Below are 23325 nucleotides of genomic sequence, written 5' to 3'. Positions count from 1 at the left end.
TACAATCAATTGACACGTATCCAGATTAGTTCTTGGAGGGATTTAGCACAAGCCTTTATGAAACAATACAGTCATGTAGCTGATATGGTCCTTGACAGAATTACCCTTCAAAATATGGAGAAAAAGCCTAATGAAAGTTTTAGGCAATACGCACAAAGGTGGAGGGAGGTCGCTATTCAAGTTCAGCCGCCACTCCTGGAGAAAGAAATGACGATGCTCTTCATCCACACATTGAAGGCCCCGTTCATCACTCACATGTTGGGAAATGCTTCGATGAGTTTTTTAGACATAGTCATGAGCGGTGAAATGATTGAAAGTGCCGTGAGAAGTGGAAAGATTGATGCTGGGGAGAATAATAGAAGGTCAGACTTAAAGAAGAAGGAAAATGATGTGAGCAATGTGAACACCTACAACAAATCGATTACACAGCCAAGAAAGGTGATTACTAGTCAGCAAGGTTCATCTAGACAAGAATCGTATGTGAAGCAAGGCACTGAGAACCTTCAATTCACGCCAATTCCGATGTCATATAAGGAGTTGTATCAAAGCTTATTCAACGCACGTATTGTCGCCCCTCTCTACACGAAACCTCCACAGCCTCCGTACCCCAAATGGCACGATGCGAATGCACAATGCGAGTATCATGCGAGAAATACGGGGCATTCCATAGAAAACTGCATTGCCTTTAAGAAACTGGTTGAAAGGCTTATCAGTATGGGTATCGTTAAATTTGATGATTCCTCCACTGCGGAAAATCCATTACCCAATCATAATTGACGAGTGGAGTGAATGCAATGCACAAGCAACTGAAGAAGGGATCTTATTAGATGTTCGCCCTTATAAACCTGAGAGTGTTCTAAAGAAACCTTTGTAGTATTTAGAGCTTACTCAGAGTAATATTCAAAACACACTTGTTGCTTTCAGCCTAGAGCAACAAGAAGTCTTTTGTGAAAAAGGCTTATGTCTGAACGTCATTATTTTAATGGAATGCATCTTTGCGATCTTTTGAACTAATATTTTTTCATTGATTATACTTTTATTCTTCCATCCAAATCATTCTTTCATTCATTCATAATCATACTGTGCAGATAATTATTCTTAAATTCATACATTCTTCATATATTATTTTGTACCTACAATAGGTCCCTGGATATCAACGACATGAATGACACTGCTACAGACTTAGAATCTCCTTTTGAGCGAGACATGTATTTAGAGGGATCTCACGACTTTGAAGATGACACAGATCGTAGCTTATCTCCAAACTTATTGAGGATGGTAGAACAAAAGGATAAACAGATCCTACCTCTTAGTGAATCATTAGAAATTGTGAGCTTGATGAAGACTAGAATTGACCTGCCTACAGAGACGAAAAATTCAAAGATGACTTTGTATGATCATACCAGGGTATGCCTCGATTCTTATAATAAAACCTGCACAACAGCACGATGTCAGAAATTTACAGTGCGAACGATGCAATTCTTTGCCGGGGCAATACCGTTCTCGTCAATTCAGCATAGTTTTGCCCGTTTGAAGTCGAGTTTCTATTCCTTCAAGATGTTGCTGGATTTTATCCCGATGGAAGAAGAAGATCAAAAGTTTCCAATTGTAGTTTTGCCCTAAAAGGCTCTATAAAGGAAATTCGGTATCAGAGAAGATCCTTTGAAGGGGATAACAAGGACTTGTCTAATCCCAAGAGTTTAGATCCGATTCAAAAAAAAACAAGGGAAAAGGAAAAGAAAAAAACAAAATCAAAATCAAAAATAAAAAATAAAAAGAAAAAGAGAAATCAATCAAAGTCAAAATAAAAATATGAAAAGCAAAGAAAAGAAAAGAAGAGGCCAAGGCAAAAAGCCAAAAAGGGCGCTTTGTGACCAAAAGTGGTTTTGGGTTGAAAACCGAAAAAGGACGACTCAAATTTTGAGCACAATGGGGCATGGACATCACCATTATCGAAGACTTCTAATGGGCATTGCTTCACAATTGAGATCATTAATTACTTCATCAAATGGATAAAGGCTACAGCATGCGTCAATGTCATCATATGCCAATATAGAATTCCAGAGACGATGGTATGGGAAAATGTATTGAACTGGAATGACAACATGATAGTTGAGGGCTGTAATCGGTTCAAAATCAGACATCATAGTTTGTTACAGTATTGTAAGACAATGAAGTTCAAAAAAAAAAGATGAATAATGAAAATGGAAAATGAAAAGAGTAAAAATGGAGAGGCTAAGGGGAAAACCCGCAAAGGGCACCTTAGGCCAAAGGGGATTTGAGTTGAAAACCCGAAAGGGGCGGCTCAAATATTGATCAGAATGGGGCATGAAGTGATCAGATTGGGGCATGTGGTGATCCTGCTATACCTGGAAGAGTAGGGCGACATCTTGGGGCATCGACAAAGTCCTGTAGATCTCCTAAACACATGTCAAACTCAGGAAAGTCTTCAGAAAGTTTGTACAGAGAAGTTCAAGCTGCGATATCTGGGGCACCTAACCTTCATACTATTTATATAATGAATTTGTTGTTGTTCTTGGAATGCTTCATTCTTTTTCAATATACGTGTTCCAATCAATTCCTCTTTTATTACCCTTGATAATTCATTCATTTCGAGCTTGCTCTCAAATCAATTCTATTTCATCCATTGTTATATTCTTTTTGCAAGTATGTTGCATTGGAATGATGATACTTTCACAATGAAAGTTTTGCATATTACTCTAGAAGTTTCTAAATAATATAGGAACCTGAAACAGGACTATCGTTTAGAACGCACCAAGTTTAAAGGGTGAAATATCTAAGAAGGAATAGTTTAAGTTAAAGGCTATCTTTTCAGATTTTGTTTGAGCAAAATGACAAGATGTCGTGTTGGTGGCAAAGCTTCAATGAGCCAACAAGCGATGTTTACCAGGCAATAGGAAGAGGTTACCTCGGAGAAGAGAGCCTTCATTTGTGCATGAGTCTTTGAAACGACACCCTGGAAATGGTGTAAGGGGGACCAGAAAGATTAAGATCCTATATCCTTGAATTGCGATAGGAGAAGATTGAAAAAGCCATATCTTTCTACCCTTGGATTGTAGTGGGAGAATGATGGTACAAATTTTGTGCCCTAATAGATTAAACTTTAAGGTTTACAGTGGGGGGCAACCAGATTAAGTGTTTCTTTGGATATACCAGACGAGCAAAAAGGCGTTGTAGTATGTCAGTGATAAAACCCTAATAAGTTTTTACGTGATGTTAACCTAAGCATTAAGGAATCATCTTCATGACATTTTGCATTCATTCAAATGTCATTCATACATATCTAGTTAGGAGCATTTGATTTATTCTGATTATGTCATCCTAATCACTAGGCACAATTAGGTTCATAAAATAGAACATACAGGTCATGTTCCCTAAGGGACAGATCAATGAAGTTACAGATCTTGCCTTCCTGCATTGACAGCGAAGCAGATCGAAGACACAAACCTTGCCTCTTTCGGTTGTGATAGAGCTGGTTGAAGATAAAAGATCTTGCCTTCCCGCATTGACAGCGAAGCAGGTCAAAGACACAGACCTTGCCTCTTTCGGTTGTGATAGAGCTGGTTGAAGACAAAAGATCTTGCCTTCCCGCATTGACAGCGAAGCAGGTCGAAGACAAACCTTGCCTCTTTCGGTTGTGATGGAGCTGGTTGAAGACAAAAGATCTTGCCTTTCTGCATTGACAGCGAAGCAGATCGAAGACACAAACCTTGCCTCTTTCGGTTGTGATAGAGCTGGTTGAAGACAAAAGATCTTGCCTTCCTGCATTGACAGTGAAGCAGGTCGAAGACACAAACCTTGCCTCTTTTGGTTGTGATAGAGCTGGTTGAAGACAAAAGATCTTGCTTTTCTGCATTGACAGCGAAGCAGATCAAAGACACAAACCTTGCCTCTTTCGGTTGTGATAGAGCTGGTTGAAGACAAAAGATCTTGCCTTCCTGCATTGACAGTGAAGCAGGTCGAAGACACAAACCTTGCCTCTCTCGGTTGTAGCGGAGCTGGTTAAAGAAGCAGATCTTGCCTTCTTACATTAACAGCGAAGCAGATCGAAAACAAAGCCTTGCATCCATCGATTGTAGTGGAGCGGGTTAAAGAAGCAGATCTTGCCTTCTTACATTAACAGTGAAGCAGATCGAAAACAAAGCCTTGTATCCATCGATTGCAGTGGAGCTAGTTAAAGAAGCAGATCTTGCCTTCCTGCATTAACAGCAAAGCAGATCAAAAACAAAGCCTTACCTCCATCGGTTGCATTGGAGCTGGTTAAAGGTTACAGATTTTGTCTCCCTAAGCCGTAGCGGAGCAGATCAAAGACAGCAAATCTTATCTTCAAGTGTAAGGAAGCGGATTCAAACCACAAGTCCTATATCCCTGACCTGTAGTGGAATAGGTTGGAAATTACAGATCTTGTCCCCCTGAAGTCACAGTGGGGCAAACTAAAGCCAGAAATCTTATCTCCCTGAGATTACAGCGGAGCAAATTGAAGCCGATAATTCTATCTCCCTGATTGGCAGTGGAATAGATTGAAGATCATAGATGGCAGATTTTACCTCCCTGTGACTACAGTAGAGTACATTGAAGCCGATAATTCTATCTCCCTGGTTGGCAGTGGAATAGATTGAAGATCATAGATGGCAGATTCTACCTCCCTGTGACTACAGTGGAGTACATTGAAGACGATAATTCTATCTCCCTAGTTGGCAGTGGAATAGATTGAAGATTTCAGATCTTGCCTTCCTAAACAGTAGTGAAGTAGATCAAGTAATGGCAAATTCTACCTCCTTGTGACTACAGTGGAGTACATTGAAGTCGATAATTCTATCTCCCTAGTTGGCAGTGGAATAGATTGAAGATTTCAGATCTTGCCTTCCTAAACAGTAGTGAAGTAGATCAAGTAATGGCAAATTTTACCCCCTTGTGACTACAGTGGAGTACATTGAAGTCGATAATTCTATCTCCCTAGTTGGCAGTGGAATAGATTAAAGATTTCAGATCTTGCCTTCCTAAACAGTAGTGAAGTAGATCAAGTAATGGCAAATTTTACCTCCTTGTGACTACAGTGGAGTACATTGAAGCCGATAATTCTATCTCCCTGGTTAACAATGGAATAGGTTGAAGATTTCAGATCTTACCTCTCTAAAGTTGCAGTAGAGCAGATCGCATCTAGTCTTATCTTCCTGATATTGCAGTGGAGCAGACTAAAGCAACGAATCTCACCCCCTAAAGTCGCGGCAAAGTGGATTGAAGCTACAAGTCGTATCTTTCTGAAGTGTAGTGGAATGGATCGACACGACAAGCCACAGTGGATTGAAATAAAGCTCCTTGAAGTGAGGCGTTAGAGAAGTCAAGACTCAGCGAGACCGGGCAAAATTGGTCTTTCTTAGTCTTTGCTCTGTTTTCGTTACACGACAACGAGCAAAGAGGGGCAGCTGTACAGACCAATTTTAGCCCGGGCTTAAGGCCCAACTACCCACCAAACAACCCAATAGCCCAGACTAAAAACCTAAGCCCAAAAACCATCCCAATGAGCCCAATACCCAAACCAGAACCCATCTTCAGCAGAAAACAACAATCCTAACCCTAGGTGCGCCGCACCTAGGGTATCCACTTGCTTCTGCCGCACACCCACTTGCCTTGCCACAACTGCCACCGCCGCACCGTCCCATCACCCTGTTCTCACCATCAATTGCCTGCAACAAGGAAGCAAACAGGAAGCAAGCAAAAACAGTAGCAAAAATAGGCTATAAAAGCCATTCAAAGAATGTAACACAGGGGGGGCTTCGATTTTTTTGTAAAAAAAACACATCAGAAATAAAAAAGGAACAAAAAGGTTGCTGTTTTCTTCTTTTTTTCGATTCATTCATGTATTTTATTTATTTTTTTACAAATCCGTTCTAAAAACTATTAATAAAAGAAAATAAAAAGAGAAGGGAGAAGAAGTATACCTGGTCACCTTGCGAGCCCAGCGTCGGGGGTCTCTTCGCCGTAGTCGGAGGCCGCGCGACGGCGGGTTAAGGGGGCACCGAAATCGGAGAAGAGGGGGGCTGAAGGGGTTCCAAGGTTTTTTTTTCTTTTCTTTTCTTTTTCTTTGTAATAGGGGCAAATGAGGGTTTCAGAAATTTTTTGGGTTTTAATAATAAAACGAAACGGCGCCGTTTTGAGACTCATTGACCCGCGCGGTGACCCGACCCGAAGGGGAGGATCCGCGTGTTTTCTTTTAATGGATTAATTGCGCGCGCAGTCCCCCTGATTTTGCAATGTATTATAATTTGATCCTTTTTCGTTGTTTTCTCTTATTTTTAATTTAGCCCTGCAATTTTATTTTTGTTTCGAGTTGGTCCACTGCTGCGCTGTGTTTTGGGGGCTTTGGGTTATTTACTATTTTGATCCCCCTCTTTCGGCGCGTCACAATTTAATCCTCTTTACTCTTTTTTTATTTCGATTTTGCCCAATACTTTTGTTTTTTATTGCTATTTAGTCCATCTGTTTTATTTTTGTATCTTATTTTTACTCATCTATTCATTATTATATTTCTATATTATATTATTATTTTTGTATTATTATTATTATCATTATTATAGTTGCTCTTATATATACACGTATATTTCTTTATATATAAATATATTTTTCTATATATTTACATGCATACTTTTTGTACTATATATATACATATACACTTATTTTTATACTTTATTTGTGCATGCATATATGTTCATAATAATCGTACATATTTCTAATCTTCGTAAATAGTACATATTTTTTACATATATATATTTGTATTACTTCTATTTTCATAATTTTTATGTATATCTATACACATATATATTTTTATGAATATATACACATACTTATGTGTCCCCTTTTTTATATATATGTAAATCTCCATATATTTTACATATGCATATAAATTCATATTTTATATATTTTATAATACATACACGTACGTATACTTTCATATTTTATAATTCTCGCATACATACATACCTATATCTATAAATATTATAATGTTATTCATTAATCATTGTTTCATTTGATGGTAATTTATTCATTTATTTACATGCTCTTTATTATTTTACATAAGTGCTTTATTTATTTTATTTTATTTTATTTTATATTGTTTCACATGTTATTGATTTGTTTTTTTATTTATTTTATTTAGTTGTTATGGCCTGTATTATTTTATATACATTTTCGTATCTATCATGGTATTACCACGCATATCGATAATGGAATTAGTTTCCATCCCTTTTTTATAACGACTATATATGTTGTTTTGCTCGGTATGACAAAATTTGTTTTTTTAAAGATGGCATTTCGTGTTTAGATTCGTGAGGATCGTACCCTAACTTACTGGGTTTCAATTTTCACGATAAATCTAGATGCACGAATCCTTTTAAACTCAAATTTTAAATGATCTCGGGATTAAAAAAAATCGCGTCCTAACTTACTGGTCGTGATCTCGTTTTTTAAAATCCGAGATGGCTAAATTTTTTTAAATAAGTATTTTTCATTCGCGTATCGGGAATTCGAGACATTGTGTCCTAACTTACTGGATATGATTCTCTTTCTCGAATAGCGTGAAATATGCCCCATTTTTCTTAAAATTTTTAACGCATAGCAAAAGGATCGTATCTTCAAAAGTTTTCAATGTTCGACACTAAGACATCAGGTAATCGGCTAGGTACCAATTTTGGGCGTTACGGGGGTGCTAATCCTTCCCCGTACGTAACCGACTCCCGAACCCGTTTTCTAAATTTCGCAGACCAAAATTGTTGTTTTAATAAAATCCACTCGTTTATTAAAAGCAACTACTTTTCAAGGTGATCCAATCACACCTTAATAAAAGATTGGTGGCGACTCCCGTTTTCATTTTCAAAATCCAAGTCGACCCCGTTTTCATCAAAAATGGTATCAACACCAATAACAGCAACATTGTTCGCCATTGTTTTCTATTTATTCTTAACAAGCCCTCAAAAAATCATAAAATTTTCCTTCTTCTTCCCTTAAAACAGATTTCAAATAGAGATAGGAAAAGAAAGAAAAAAAAAACTTTTTGAAGTTGTGGGGCTGCTTATTGCTTATTACTTATTGCCCCTTGGCTTGAATAATACATCATTGAAATGCCCTATTTATACCACCAAAGTAACCCCTTCTGAGCAATTTAATGGCTATTTTTAGTTTATTATTAGCATTATTATTTCACCGAAGTTGTAAACGAATGAGAGAAATATTGAAAAAGTAAACGGAGTTATCATATAAAATTTTAATAATTATTTTTAATCATCATTATTAAATATGTAAATCTCTTTCATATTTAATTAATTTAATGTAAATATTTTTCGTAGTTATGATGAATTATTATTGATGCATGCTTATATTATTTCCAATAAAACTATTAATTAAAAAATTAGAAGAAAATAATCTATACATAGTAAAAAAAACATATATTTTTGTAGGTTTATTATCATTCATAATAAACTTGAATTCTATGGTTACAAAAACAACTTCTACAATTTACAAATGTGTTTATTTTTTGATGATTTGAGAGAGCCAGAGAATAAACAAATAATTATAACTTTATTATTAACTACTATTTATTATTTTTTTTTACTTTTGTATTAATTTTTTGGTATAATATACAATATTTTATTTCTATTTAGTATTCTATTTTATTATTAACTTAAATTATGATGCCAACTTTTTTTAATTATTATTTAATTTTTTATTATAATATTTGAGTTAATAAACTAATTGTTAAAATATTTTAATTATATTTAACAATTTAAATAAGAAATATTTTTTAGGCTAATTACTAGAATTAAAATTATAATATTTAAAAAACTAATTAAATATTAAGTGTAAGTATAAATTACGGTTTAAACGTTAAAGTGCAGCGGAAAATATAGAACATAAATACCTCCGACCATTGCATGAACCAAATGTAAAATCCTGGCGTTGTAACACCACTATTGAGCGTGTCAAGCAACCGAAAAGGTCGTCAAATTTAGCTATATGAAAATACGAAAATCGCCAAAGTCTTCTAAGCACTCAAAAACCTCACTAGATGAAATTTTTTTTTATGCTTAGGGACCTTATGCTTGAGAGTATTTATAGCGGTGGTTCCCTATCAAAAACCGCTAAAACATGTCCCACTACCACACATACAAAGTGAAAGTGGATGAAAATGTTGCAATGGAAGCAAACATGTGGCTATTCCCACAAACCATAAAACACATCCAACTTTCTCCCACTTGGTTCAAATTGTCCATAAATACTAGTAACAATAGCAATTAATCAGTAATTAAGTGATACTAGTGACAACATGATCTTTAAATTTGTGTGGTGGCATGCCTTTAGTCAAAGGATTAGCTAACATTTGCTCAGTGTTAATGTGTTCAATGACCATTTTCTTTTCTTTAACATGTCCCCTTATGGCTAAATACTTAATGTCGATATGTTTACTTTGACTTTCACTTTTGTTGTTCTTAACCATAAAGACAACAGTTGAATTGTCACAATATATCATCAACAATATAGAAGTTGAATCCTAAAATCTAAACCCAGGTATGAAACTCTTCAATCATACTCCATGTGAGGTAGCCTCAAAACATGAAACGAACCAGCCTCTATAATGGAAGGAACAGTTAAGGACTGTTTGATGCTCTTCCAAGAATAATTTCATATTTATCTCTAATAATTTCAAGAATAATTTCATAGCTTAAGAGCATATTAGACTTGATATCTATCTCTAATAATTTCATACGGTACTTTTAGAATAATTTATTTTAGGATCATTCTAAGATATATAGTTTTAGTCACTAATGAAATAGTGTCACTTTATCAATTTTTAAAAACATATAAGTATTATTGAATGCCTATTCATATATGATTTTTTTAACTTTAATTAAAATATTTAAAATAATTAATTTTTTATTAAATAAACAAAAATACATTTTTTTATCTTATAATATTTTAATCATTTTTAGTCTTTTTTTTTAAATTTAATTGTCAATTTTTTTCATTTTTAATTTTCTATTTCAACTTTTAATTAAATACCAAAATTTGATACCGTCACCAATTATGGTTATAAGTTTTCAAATTTTAAATTTTTACCAAAGTTTTTCTTAATTTTTAGTTGTTGATTTCAATTTTTTACATTAAATTTTCACCCCCTTTTTTTTATCTATTGATTTCATCATTTTTAATTTCCAATTGTTTTGTTTATGTTTTCTTTGTTGCATATAATTAGTTTTAATGTGTTTTTTTGTTTTTTTATAAAAAAATTTAATTAATTTTAAGTAACTCAATTAAAGTTATTTGATAAAAAGGTAACTTAAGAAAGATATCATATATGAATGTGTATAATAATATTTGTACATCCTCAAAAGTTGATGAGGTGACACGAGTAATTGATACTTATAAATTATATATTTTACTATCATCTTAATATAAATTATTCTCTATTTTTTTATTAGGGGAATAAGAAAATAATTTAATATTCGACCATACATAATAATTATGATTCCCTTTTTACCTTAGATAGGGGTAGAATATTATTATAAATAAAAAATAGAAAAATTTTGTTTAAATTAATCAATAATTGACAACATGATTACAAATAATGATAATAAAATAATACTAATGGTGATGGTTTTGGAAGTTTACACTCCACGGACCATGTCAAGATAACAAGGAGTGCCGGTTTGCGAAATCTATTTGTCAGTTTCAATTTCAAGAAAGATGCCAGGAGTCCATTTCTTGGCTTCATTCATATCGATTTTCTTGATAGCTGGCCATTCGACCTTGCCTTTGGTTTTGGCACCGGGTCCACTGTTTTGGAACTCTACAAAGTAATTGGTACCTTCCATGTGGAAGTAACCCTCTGGTGTAATGATGTCATCAATATTGCTTTGCATTATGATGGTCCTCGCCAAAGCTTTCTAGGGACGACCAAGGTACATCTTGCTCTTGTCCTTCACCAGGAGGTCGTTAGGGGCACCCGAGATGGTACAATTTTGAAGCACAATAGTTGAGTGAGTGTATGGGAATTTCCTTCCGTGGGCTGTAATCATGTTCTTCTGGTTTTCACCTGGCTTCCTCGCGATGATCAAATAGTTCTGGAACACACTCGCCGCATCCCCGAAGATAAAGTCCACCGTCCCACTGATGAGACAATCCCTATAAAAATATTTCTAATTGTGAGCATAAAGGGTGTCTTGGTATCCATTGAAATGACAATTGAACATGATGACCATATCATATGTTGCCCTAAAAGCCACTGCTTGATGATCAGTGGCTCCTATTGTGTTCTCAAATCCAATGTCCTTGGCCATGAAACCTGTAATACCCCGAAAATTTCTACAGTAAGGAAAGTAAAATAATATCTCTGATATAGTAAAATAAGGAAATAAAGTGCTAAAAAGGGTAATTTTGAGTTATGGCAACATTGAGAAGTATATTATGACATATTAATTCAAGAAAGGATTAAATCGCAAAAGTAAGAAAAGTTTTGTTACTCAAGAGTAAATACTCAAAAGTTGGGGGGTTAAAGTGTAAATATGAAAAATTTGAAGGACCAATAGTGTAAATATTTTAAGGGTGGAATAATCTAGAAACTAAGGAAAATGGATGGATTGGGACCAAATTGAATAGATGAATAATTATGAGGGACTAAATTATAATTTTATCAAATTAAGTGATGACTCAAGGATGGAATTTTAAAAGATCTAAAGGGCAAAATGGTCAATTTGAAGAAAGAGAAATCTAGAAAATAATGATGATGTTGGAGATATTTAGAATAAATAAATAAATAAATATTAGTTTATTAATATTTTAATTGGATTTTTAAATGATATTTATTATTTTATTATTATTGTCATTATTAATATTATTGTTATTATATTATGAAATAAATTAAAATATGACAAATGGATGGTAATGATAAAACAAATGTGTAATAATATGTAAATGTACAAATGTAATATTTATATTGTTTATTAAATAGCTATTTATTATTATTAACTATATATATATAAGATATAAAGTAAAAAAAAAGAGAGAGAAAGGGGGAAGAAAGTTACAGAGAAGAAACAACGAAAATAAGGGAAAGAAAAGAACAAGGGGGAAATTAGAGAATTGAAGCTTGGAGCTTATTTTGGTAAGTCAATCAAGTCCTTTTCTTTTAATTTTGATATTTTAGAAGCTTTAGAATAAGGTTTTGATGAAACTAAGTTAACATATTGAAAGTTTATGAGTTCTCAAGTATAGTTTATGTTGAACAAAAACATGAATTAGGGACTTAATTGAATGAATTTCAAGCTAGAATTGATAAAAGGATTAAATTGAAAAATAAGCTATAAATTTTATGTTGTAGGGACTAAATTGAGGAAAATTCGAAGTTAGGAAAATTTTCTGACAATTTAATAGTTAAATTTGAGTTTGGATGGAATTTGAATAGAAAAGAAGTATGAATTGAGTTAGGAAAGTAAGTAAACTTAGTTAGAATTAAATTGTAAAATAAGTTATAAGAAATAGTTTTGGACAGCAGCAGTGATCTAACTTTGAAAAATCACCAAAAATTGTGGGAATTGAATTAGAAGATGAATAAAATATGAAATTAAATCTTATTGAGTCTAGTTTCTCATAGAAGAAATGGTGTAAGCAATGGAATTGAAAATCATGAGATATAATTAATTTTGTGAGACAAGGTCAGAATGATTTCGAGTTCCCCTGTTCTGACTTTGGAAAATAATTAAAAATTGTAAAAACATAATTATGGGATAAAATTATATGTTTAGAATATTGAATGAGTCTATTTTCAAAAGAAACAAACGAGAACATTATTCGAATTCCGTACAATGAGATAATTAATTTTTAGTGAAGATGGGTCAAAACTGTCGAGCAGTAAAATAGGGGAAACTTTAAAGAATAAACTGTACTATTTGGCTGAACCAAAAATTCTGAAAATTTTATTGCAAGAAGATATGTGAGTCTCGTTTCATGAAAAATTAACGGATCTTAATTTAGAGCTCTGTAGCTGGAGATATAAATAAATTAGTGACTCTGACTCAGACGGATAGCTTGAATTTACATACAAGAAAATAGTGGTAGTATGGATAATGTTGTTTAAATGTGTTATACACATTAAGGATGTGGAATGGAGAGGAGGAGGAGGAAAAATTGGAAAATATATGAATGATTTGTGTATATTGGTAATACGCTCGATTATAATTGATAGACGATGAAATAGAAATGATGCATATATTTTGTGCAATATTGGTCATGGTTTGAGCTCAGGTGGGAAAATAAAGTTTCATAGTACGTACGTATGATATACTTAGCACGTGATTTGGCATGAAGTAATGTTATGAATGGTTTATAAATGAACTCATGTTGGTAAGTTACGTGTAAATAATATAGTAATATATTTTATAATTGTTAGTGATATGATTTGAATTGTGAATATGAGAAATTGTGATTTGAATGAAATGAGAATAAAGCATTAAATTGCATGAGTATGTATCGGGTATCGTAGGCCCTAATTATTATGATCGTAATATTTTGAGGATATAATTGTGAAAATATAAATGTTTGAATAAAATATTTAATTTAGATGAAGTTTTATAACTCGGTAAAATACGTTTACAAGTGTATGTGTTCTGGTAATGCCTCGTACCCTATTCCGGTGTTGGATACGGGTAAGGGGTGTTACAAAACCAACCCCATCCACACCTTCAATATTTCACAAACATACATACTAGTTAGTCATCTCACCTCACCACCAAAACTTATATGTATATAATACTACTTACCAATAGTTACAGTGCTGAATGTTTTACGCAAATGATCCCTAATACAATTAAGGTCATTGGTGATGATGGTCTTGGTTGGGCCATCACAATATCCTTGGTCAAAATGACTTGTTTCTTGTAAGCACCAGCCTTAACGTAAATAATAAATCGATGGGGACTTCAACCAACAAACATAAAAAAAATTTAATAAAATTATTAAAGCTTAAAATTAATGATCTACAAACTAATTAAATTTATTAAAAGCAATTTTGATTATATTCAAGATCATTATTATACAAGTATAACTTAATTTTGAGTAATTAGTAATTACATCAATTATAATTAATAAATTTGAGTAATTAGTAATCACATCAATTATAATTAAAAATACAAACTTTTGTGATAAAAATTACAAGATTATATTTGTAGCCACATTTTCATATAACATGATTTTTTTTACGTTAGTATGCACTATTTCATACATTTTATTTATATTTTAATTAAATAGTATAATTATTTTGATTAATTTACCTCAATGGTTTGTGTAATAACCCAAATTTGCTCGGCCCAAATAATAAACACAAATTAAAAAACCAAATAAAATTTAAAAGTCCATTTTTAAGGTCCATTTACATCCAGCCCAATAACAACTAACCCGTTTAACCCAAAACCCAACTACAAAATAGCCCAAACCCGAATACCCAACCTAATCAGCCCAATTACCCCAAAACTGCCCAAAGTTAACCCCAATTACAGACTCAGGCCCAAAAAAACCTAAAACCCTAAACAATTCCTGAAGCAAGCCTCTGCCGCCGCAGCTGAACTAGGCCTCCTCCTTGCGCGTGCTGCGCCTACGCGCATGTGCGCATTCGTTCATCCCTCGTACGACTGTACCTGCGCAACAAACAAACAAACAACCACGCAGAAGAAAGAAAAGGACAGCAAAAAAAATCGAATAACAAAGAGCAGAGAAAATAGGTGTGATTTTTATTTCTTTTTTCCGATTCGGCTATAAAAAGCCAAATACTACAATGTAAAAGGGGCTTCCTTTTTGACGGATATTGAATACAAGAAACAGAAAAATATTCAGAGAAAAGAGAGAATCAAAAGGAATAAGAGTTTTGCTTTGCTTTTCTGAGTTTTTTTCTTTCTTTGGTTTCTTTTCTTACTCTTTTGTTTATCATTTGGGGGACGATGCTAAAAATATAAAAATATTAGGGTGCGCAGAGGTTACCTGGAGATCGGATCTTTGTTCCCTCCGTCGTAATCGGAGTCGAGCGAAGGTTTGGGGGGCTGATGAACAGCCGTAATGCGGAGCGGCGTAAGGAGCCCAGTTTCCTTTAGTTTTTTTTCTTTCTTCCCTTTGAAAATGACCGAAGGTTTTATGCTTTAGGGTTTGGTCCAAAAGCAGTGAAAGAAACGTCGCCATTTGATACCAATCTGATGGTTTCGAAACGGCGTCGTTTCGAAGCTAGACCCGCGCGGTGACCCGACCCGGGGAAGGATCCGCGTGTCCCGTCTTTCTGGTTTATTTGCGCAACCAATCCTCCTTTGTTTTATATCGTTCTAATCTGACTTTCTATAGTTTTCGATTTATACTATATAGTTTATTCTGGTTTCAATTTGGTTCATGGTCAAACGGCGACGTTTTCGATTTGAATTCTTGAAATTATGCGTTTAATTGTTGCTTTAGTCCTCAGGCTTTCGATTGATTGTAAATTTAATCTTTTAAATGCTATAATTTCGATTTAATTATTTCTTTTTTAAAATTTTTATTCTTATTAATCATAATATTCTGTTTAATTTTATAAATATGATTTGTTGGTTTAAAATTAGCTTAGTATCTATTTTAATATGTTTATTTATGGTAAATTTTAAATATTAGGATTAACATTGTTTTCAAATTTATTATTTAATATAATTTTAAGATGCAACATATTGTTATTTCAAATTATTATTAACATGTTTTGAGTTTATCATACATTGTTTTAAAATTTATCATTTTTATTTTCAAACTCTATATCATTATATGTTTCATCATCTATATATCTATAAAAATGCTTTCATAATAATTTGATATACTTTGTACATATTTTAATAATTTATTTTGTGCTATAACTTAATTTTTTATATATATAACATTTTTAAATGCCATTATATGTATTATTAAATTATTTTAAAAAATATTTTTTTTTGTTTTGATGTTTGAATATTAATATGATTATAAATTTCAAGTATTTTTATATCTATATATGTATGTTAAGTCGATTTCATTCATAATTTACTTCTTTCAAAACCTATTTAGGTGATTACTTATTTTAAATTATATATGTATTGAGACTTTTACATGGTTATTTTATAGGCATTATTTAGGGTAAATTAATAAATATATTATTTGTTTCAAATCCATTTTAAATACTATTATCCAATGTTGTATCATATTGTTTCACGCCTATTTTGAGTTCATGTATGAATATTTTAGCTTATAAACGTTGTTATTAATAAATGTTGTGGTATTTAATTCATTTGATATTTGGCAATTAGGACTGATATTTGCATAACATGATAAGAATTGTCGTAGCCATTTTTGTTTGAATTCATCCATTGTTTATTATCTCAGTTTGTATTTAGATTACGAATTGTATCTTTTGCATTATATATTGTTATTCAATCATGTTTCCTTTGTAAGAGTTGTATTTTATTAAAGCACTATGATCATTTTATTTCATAATTCCTAAAAAGGCTTGGTGTTCATAAGTTCTTGAGAGAATTGTGCCCTAACTTACTGGGTTTTAATTCTTCTCGATGAATTTAGGTAATCATGTGTTCATTTTATCGAAATCATACCATTTTTAAGATTTCAAAATGTTGGATCCTAACTTACACGATATAACATTTTGTATCTCGATTTTTAAAAAATAATAATAATAAAGGTAATATTTGGTGTTTAGGAATTTCGAGGAAATCGAACCCTAACTTACTGGGTTTTGATTTTCTCATTTGATCCAAATAATCAAATATCCTTCTCAAAATGCATAGTTTTTAAAAGTCAAAAGATAAACTTAATTTTGAGGATTTGAAATGTTGCACTCTAACTTATTGAGTCTGACAATTTATTCCTTTGAAATAAGTGAGCCTTATCATCCAATCCATTCTATTCAAGATAAAAGGATCGTATTTTAAAATCTTTTCAAAATTTCGACATTAAGACATTAAACAATCAATTCGGTACCAATTTTGGGCGTCACGAGGGTGCTAACCCTTCCTTGTACGTAACCGACTCCCGAGCCTGTTTTCTCAAAATTCGCAGACCTAAAATCATTTTTTAATGGTGAACCAATCACACCTCAATAAAAGATCGGTAGCGACTCCCATTTTATTTTCAAAGTCGATTCCCGTTTTTCAAATTTCAAATGAAATGGTGGTTTCGACAGTTTGTTTGTTTTTGTTTATTATTATCAGCGAAGGTATAGTTTTATTAATAGGATAAAATCATAAGCCAATGTTATAAATAAAGACACGAAACATAAGGCGATACACAGAATAAGGACCAAACCGCATCAGCTTACCACCAAAGGAACATGTCGAGACATTCCGCTTCTCTAAAGATGTTGATGAAAGTATTAGCAGAATTTCCAGATCAGTTGATTCAGTCAACAAACCATGAGATTCGAACTTACCAGCATTGACAAATAGCTCCAATGCCATTTTGATGGCACTTAACTCAGCTCCGCAAACACCGCAAGTATTAGTAGCTGCTGCAGGGAAGAGAGCAAGGATACTGCCATTTGGTCCTCTAAGACTGCCACCACAACCAGAAGAGTTGCCTTTTACTGATGCATAGACGTTAAATTTCAAATATCCCAAGGGTGGTGGGAGCCATTTAGAACCCTTTCACAATCCCACGGATTCTCCCACCCAAAGCCTTGAGAGATATCAGCACCATCGTAGTTAAAAAAAGAAGTTGGTCTAGAGAAAGAGATTTCTTATGAGCAAGCCATAGGAACCAGAGAGCCACTCTTTACGACCTTTGTGCTGGGAAACTGTTCCAAGACATTCCACTAACAAGTCTTTTTAAAGAGTTTTGTAGGCAACAGGTCAATTTCCACCACTCAAAATTACAAGTGAAGAGAACATGATATGTCGATTCAATGGTTCTTCTACACCATGGGGCAAAGAGATTGCTCTGGACTTTGAATAAGAAATGACATCGAGGGGATGCGGTCAATAAGGACCATCCATATAAAGCTTTGAACCTTAGGCGGGACAGCAATAGACCATATTGTTTTAAAAGTGTTACCATTATCAGAATGTAAAAGAATAGCCGACAGTTTCTGAACAGAAAATTGTCCCTTGGGATCGTGGCGCCATATAATTCCATCTTTCAGGTGTTGAAACAACGTAGTGTGCTTGACCAAGGCTTGAAGCTGAGATATCCCGATCAAGGAAGCATCGGACGAAGAATCAATGCCAGCTATCATGATCAAGGCTACCATCAACTTTTGCCCATTAATTTAAAGCGAGAGCAAAAAGACTGGGAAAAGAATCTTTAATCGGTTTCTCACCACACCACCAATCGATCCAAAAGTAGAACACCCTTACCTGAACCAACAAACCAAGAAAAATAATTACAGTCAATAAACTTAACATCTTCTATGATGCAACGCCCAAAATTCGGCATGGATTGAGGTTTTGACCAAGGCAGAGAGAATTGGCGTCGCTAGCACATTTCCAAAGCCACTTGGCTAGGAGAGCTTGATTTTGGAGCTGTAAATTCATAACCCCAAGACCTCCTCCTTTCTTGCTTTTGCACACCACTTCCCATTTAACACGTGCTAATTTCCTTTCCGATTCACTATGTAACCTCCCCAGGGTAAGGCGTTCCGCAAAACTAAGAAGCTTTCGTTCCCATTGCGGAAGCTTGGACCTTACCGTTTGAATAATAGGTTCCCAATCCCGAGGATTAACGCCCAGACGGAAGCCCAAATATTTAAGCGGAAGGTGGCCAATTTTGCAACCACGCTTATAGAAAATATATCATTTTCAAAAATAATATTTGTATTCAATAGTATATTTATAAATTAAAATACTATTTATGTTAAATGATAATTACAAATTAAAAATATTAAAAACTGTATTTATATTAATTAAAATATATTAAGACATATTATTTTAATTAATGATATACATAGCATTTTTTTTTGTTTAAGAGCATATCTATACTATACTACTACATATCAAAGGAAGGCTCCTACTTTTTAATTATATAAAAATAGTACTATATTAAAATTTAAGATTTAATTTTTATATTTGAGTTTTCTTTTTATATAAGATCATTAACTAATCTATTTAAAATGCTGAGATAAATTTAAAGAATTGCTAACATCATTAGCTTCTTTTTTTTTGTTAAATTCAAGTTTATTATAAAGATATTTTTTGTGATATTATTATCAAGTGAGTTTTTTGTTTAAAAATTTAAAATGTCACACCAACAAATTTAATAAAAAATTTAGGGATTAAATTCTAAATATACAAAAAGTTCAGAAACTTGAAGCCTCTTATAACTTTAAATTTTTAACTATTTAGTCCAAAATAATTAACCCAACACAAAGCATCGATCAGAAATTAAGTTGGTTAGACTTTGTATCTATCTCCGATAACATATTATTACTTTTAATTCTATAATAAGAAAATAATTACATATTGCAACTTCCATAATAATGATGAATTTTCCCTTTTATTCTCATATGGGAGGAGGATATATAATAATAATAGTAATAATAATAATAATAAGACTAATGGCGATGGTTTTGAAAGTTTACACTACAGGGACCATGTCGGGATAATAAGGAATGCCGGCTTGTGGAACCCATTGGTCAGATCCAAGAAAGACGCCAGGGGTCCATTTCTTGGCTTCATTTATATCAATTTTCTTGATAGCTGGCCATGTGACCCTGCCTTCAGTTTTGGCACCAGGTCCCTTGTTTTCGAACTCAGCAAAGTAGGCAGTGTCCAATCCTTTGGTGCCTTCCATGGGGGCATAACCCTCTGGTGTAATGATGTCTTCAATCGTAGATTGCATTATGATGGCTCTCGCCAAGGGTTTCCAGGGACGACCAAGGTACGTCTTGCTCTTGTCCTTCACGGGAAGGTAATCAGGGGCACCCGTGATGGTACAGTTTTGAAGTACAAGGGCTGAGTCAGTGTCTATGTATTGCCTTCCAGGTGCTGTAATCATGTTGTTTTGGTTCTCACCTGGCTTCCTCACGATGATCAAACAATTCTGGAACACGCTTGCCGAATCCCCAAAGATGAAGTCCACCGTCCCACTGATGACACAATCCCTATAAAATTGTTGCCCTTTGTGAGGGTAAAGGGTGTCTTGGTACCCATTGAAATGGCAATTGAACATGATGACTTTATTACTAGTTGCCCTAAAGGCCACTGCTTGATGACCTTCGGGTCCTGCTGTGTTCTCAAATCCAATGTCCTTGGCCATGAAACCGACCCCATCCACACCTACAATATTTCACAAACATATATACTAGTTAGTCACCTCACCTCACTACCAAACTTATATGTACATAATACTACTTACCAACTGTTGCAGTTTGAAATGTTTTAAGCGGATGATTTTTAATGCAGTTAATGTCATTGGTGATGATGGTCTTGGTTGGGCCATCACCGATGAACATAACATTAGTCATTTGCTTGGTCACATTGATTTTTTCCTTGTAAATACCAGCTTTAATGTGAATAACAAATCGATTGGGACTTTTCTTAGGGACTTCTTCCAAGGCCTTGGTGATGGTGTCATATTTCCCACTACCATCCTTAGCAACCACAACATCAGGCTTAATAATCGGTGCCTGAAGTAGTTTCCTCTCAGCATGGCCCATCCACTCAGGTCCATCATTAGACAAGAGCTTACGTTCGAACCCAGTCGTGTCGATGCCATCGAGGCCTGGAATGTTAAGGTCCTTCAGGACAGTGGATAACTTAGTGACCATGGTTAAAGCATTAGCAGTAAGCTCCATTGAAGTCTTCAGCACTAATTTCATCTTCTCCGCTTGTTCATTACTTACCTCCGCGAATGTGTCTACACATGTTTGTTGGGTAGTTAAGGCACCGCTTAACCACACTCTCAGGTTCAGCAAGTAATCACCGATCTTACTCATATCGTATTCCCCCATCTTATCAAACGACAATTGCAGGTCATCAATCGATAAATCCAACACTTCTTGACAAACCTTAAGCGCCTCTCTGTTGTTGTCATCTTTATTTAAGTCTTGTATCGTCGTTGAATTCGCCAACACTTTCCTTACTTCCTCTATCGCTGCTTGGAAACTCGACCTTATCAGCTCCTTAGTGTCGGTGGAATTAGATGACGCAAGGCTCTTCTCACAAGCATCCTTGAAATGTGTGGGTTGACAAACCGCCTGCACCGCTTTATTTGAACTAGATATACTATTGCTCTTTGAATCACTCTCCTCTTTTGTATGTGTCTGTGACACACCCACCACTACTGCCACTACCACTGCCACCAAGAACACCGAACAAATACCAATAACAGCAACGTTGTTCGCCATTTCTTTTATTTATTTTATAATAAAAAAAGCATAAAATCTTTCTCTCCTTTCTTTCCCTTGAAAGAAAGTCAGAAAAAGAAAGAAAGAAAGGAACTTAGTTTGAAGCTGTGGGGGCTGTTTATTACTTGATGCCCCTTGAGCTCAGGCTTGAATAATCTCTCTTTCAAATGTAATATTTATACTACCAAAGTAACCCCTTTTTAGCAAATTAATTACTATTTTTAGTTAATTATTTGCATGGTGAAGAGTGATTCTCCCCAAATTGTTACCAATTTTCATTCCTGGATGTAAATTTGTCTCATTCAAATTTAAAAATATAATTTAGGATTATGAGAGAGAAAAAAAAGATTATTTTATCATTTTCAATTTTTATATCATTTAAATTTTGTAAAAAGATTTTCAATTCCAAATTTCATCTCTTCAAAAATCAAATTGAAGATAAGATTAATTTAACAAATGATATATTTAAAAATAAGCACAATTTCTATTTAGATTATAATCTAATATTGAATTTATTTTTATTTAAATTGAAATGTAATCATTTATTATGAATCAACTTATATCAAAATTTTAAAATATTTTCCTATTATTTACCCGGCTTGGATAGCAAAAACTGAATTTTATTTTAAATTAATAGGATATATAATTATATAAATATTAAGATAACATAAATGTAGGCCTTTTCTAAACCAATAAATTTATCTCAAATTTTTAAACAATTTATCTTTAGAGCATTTATTGGTTAGGTAAAAAAATTGGAAAATTATAAAAATAATAATTAAATTTACCTCAATTTTCTAAAACATGTGTACTAATATTTTTATTTGTACTACATTTATTTCAAATAATGGTAAGATTTTAAAAATCATATTAAGTAAGAGAGTAAATTAATTTTAAGATAAAATATTTATTTAAATAGTCCTCTTGATTTATATATTTTCAATTGCTATTTAATAAGGTGTTAGTGGGCTAAAAAGTCAATATTATAATGACTCATACCAATGTTATCTACAATATTTGCATACCTTATATTCTTATGATTAAATTTAATTATTTGTATTATTAATTAATATTTCAAGTTGCAGATGAGGGTCAACATTCGATTGAATCAAGTTGATGAGTTTTATTTTATCATCCTAATTCGATTTGATATATTTTTAAATTGAGTCAAATCAAATTAAAAAATTAAATATGTCAAATTCAAATCTTATTACAATATAACTAATTACATGTTAAAGCATATAAATTTAAAACCATATATATTTAAAAACTCTTTCAAAACCAAATAATAGAAAAACAAAGACGTTTTAGTATGATAAACTTGAATCATTAATTTACTTATTTAGGTTCACAAATTATTTTTTAAGAATTTTTTTAACTTTTATAAAATTTAAAATATAAATTTTGGAATTTTTTTAATTTTTGTTAAGACAGATACCAATTTACTCATTTTCAAAATTGATAGGGATCAAAGGGATATTTACATCAAATTGTTACTTGAGTTGTTGGAATTGTAAAAGCCAACTCGACTCGAACTCAAACTTATTCGAGTTAATTCGAAAAAATCAAATAACTCAAATAACTTGTAATTCGAAAAAATTTTGATTTTTCAAATTAAATCAAGTTTTACTCATTGTAAATGGAAGATGACTAGTGATTTCAATTTCATCTATATTTCATGTTAATCAAGAATAGAATCAAAAAAGTTAATGGAAGAATAATGGGGAACCACTTCCTTTTCTTATTTTTTTTTTCATTTCTTTTTCCCCTAAGAAAATTCCTTGATAATTTTATTAATTTATTTCTAAAAAATTTAAATTATGGTGGAAAAAAATGGGAAATTAAAAAGCTTCAGCTAGATATCCTAGACTTCCTATATAAATCTTGGTGCCTAAGCCTCTAATTAACCATATAAGAAAGGGCAAAAA

The 23325-nt window shown here is 33.0% G+C and overlaps 1 protein-coding gene across 1 annotated transcript; it reads right to left on the bottom strand.

The window, feature by feature from the left end:
- Positions 1–19460: 19460 nt before the first annotated feature.
- LOC107926414 (pectinesterase) lies at positions 19461–21552 on the bottom strand. Its single transcript, XM_016857265.2, has 2 exons — positions 20407–21552; positions 19461–20327 (listed from the first exon to the last, which is right to left on the bottom strand). Exons 1-2 carry the CDS (start codon positions 21395–21397, stop codon positions 19627–19629), a joined length of 1692 nt encoding a protein of 563 aa, XP_016712754.2. The 5' UTR covers positions 21398–21552; the 3' UTR covers positions 19461–19626.
- Positions 21553–23325: the final 1773 nt, after the last annotated feature.

Source organism: Gossypium hirsutum, chromosome D09, assembly GCF_007990345.1.
Source record: "Gossypium hirsutum isolate 1008001.06 chromosome D09, Gossypium_hirsutum_v2.1, whole genome shotgun sequence".
Taxonomy (NCBI): Eukaryota; Viridiplantae; Streptophyta; class Magnoliopsida; order Malvales; family Malvaceae; genus Gossypium; species Gossypium hirsutum.
The sequence above is the reverse complement of the archived record's forward strand: the minus strand, read 5'-3'. Positions and strand labels throughout refer to the sequence as shown.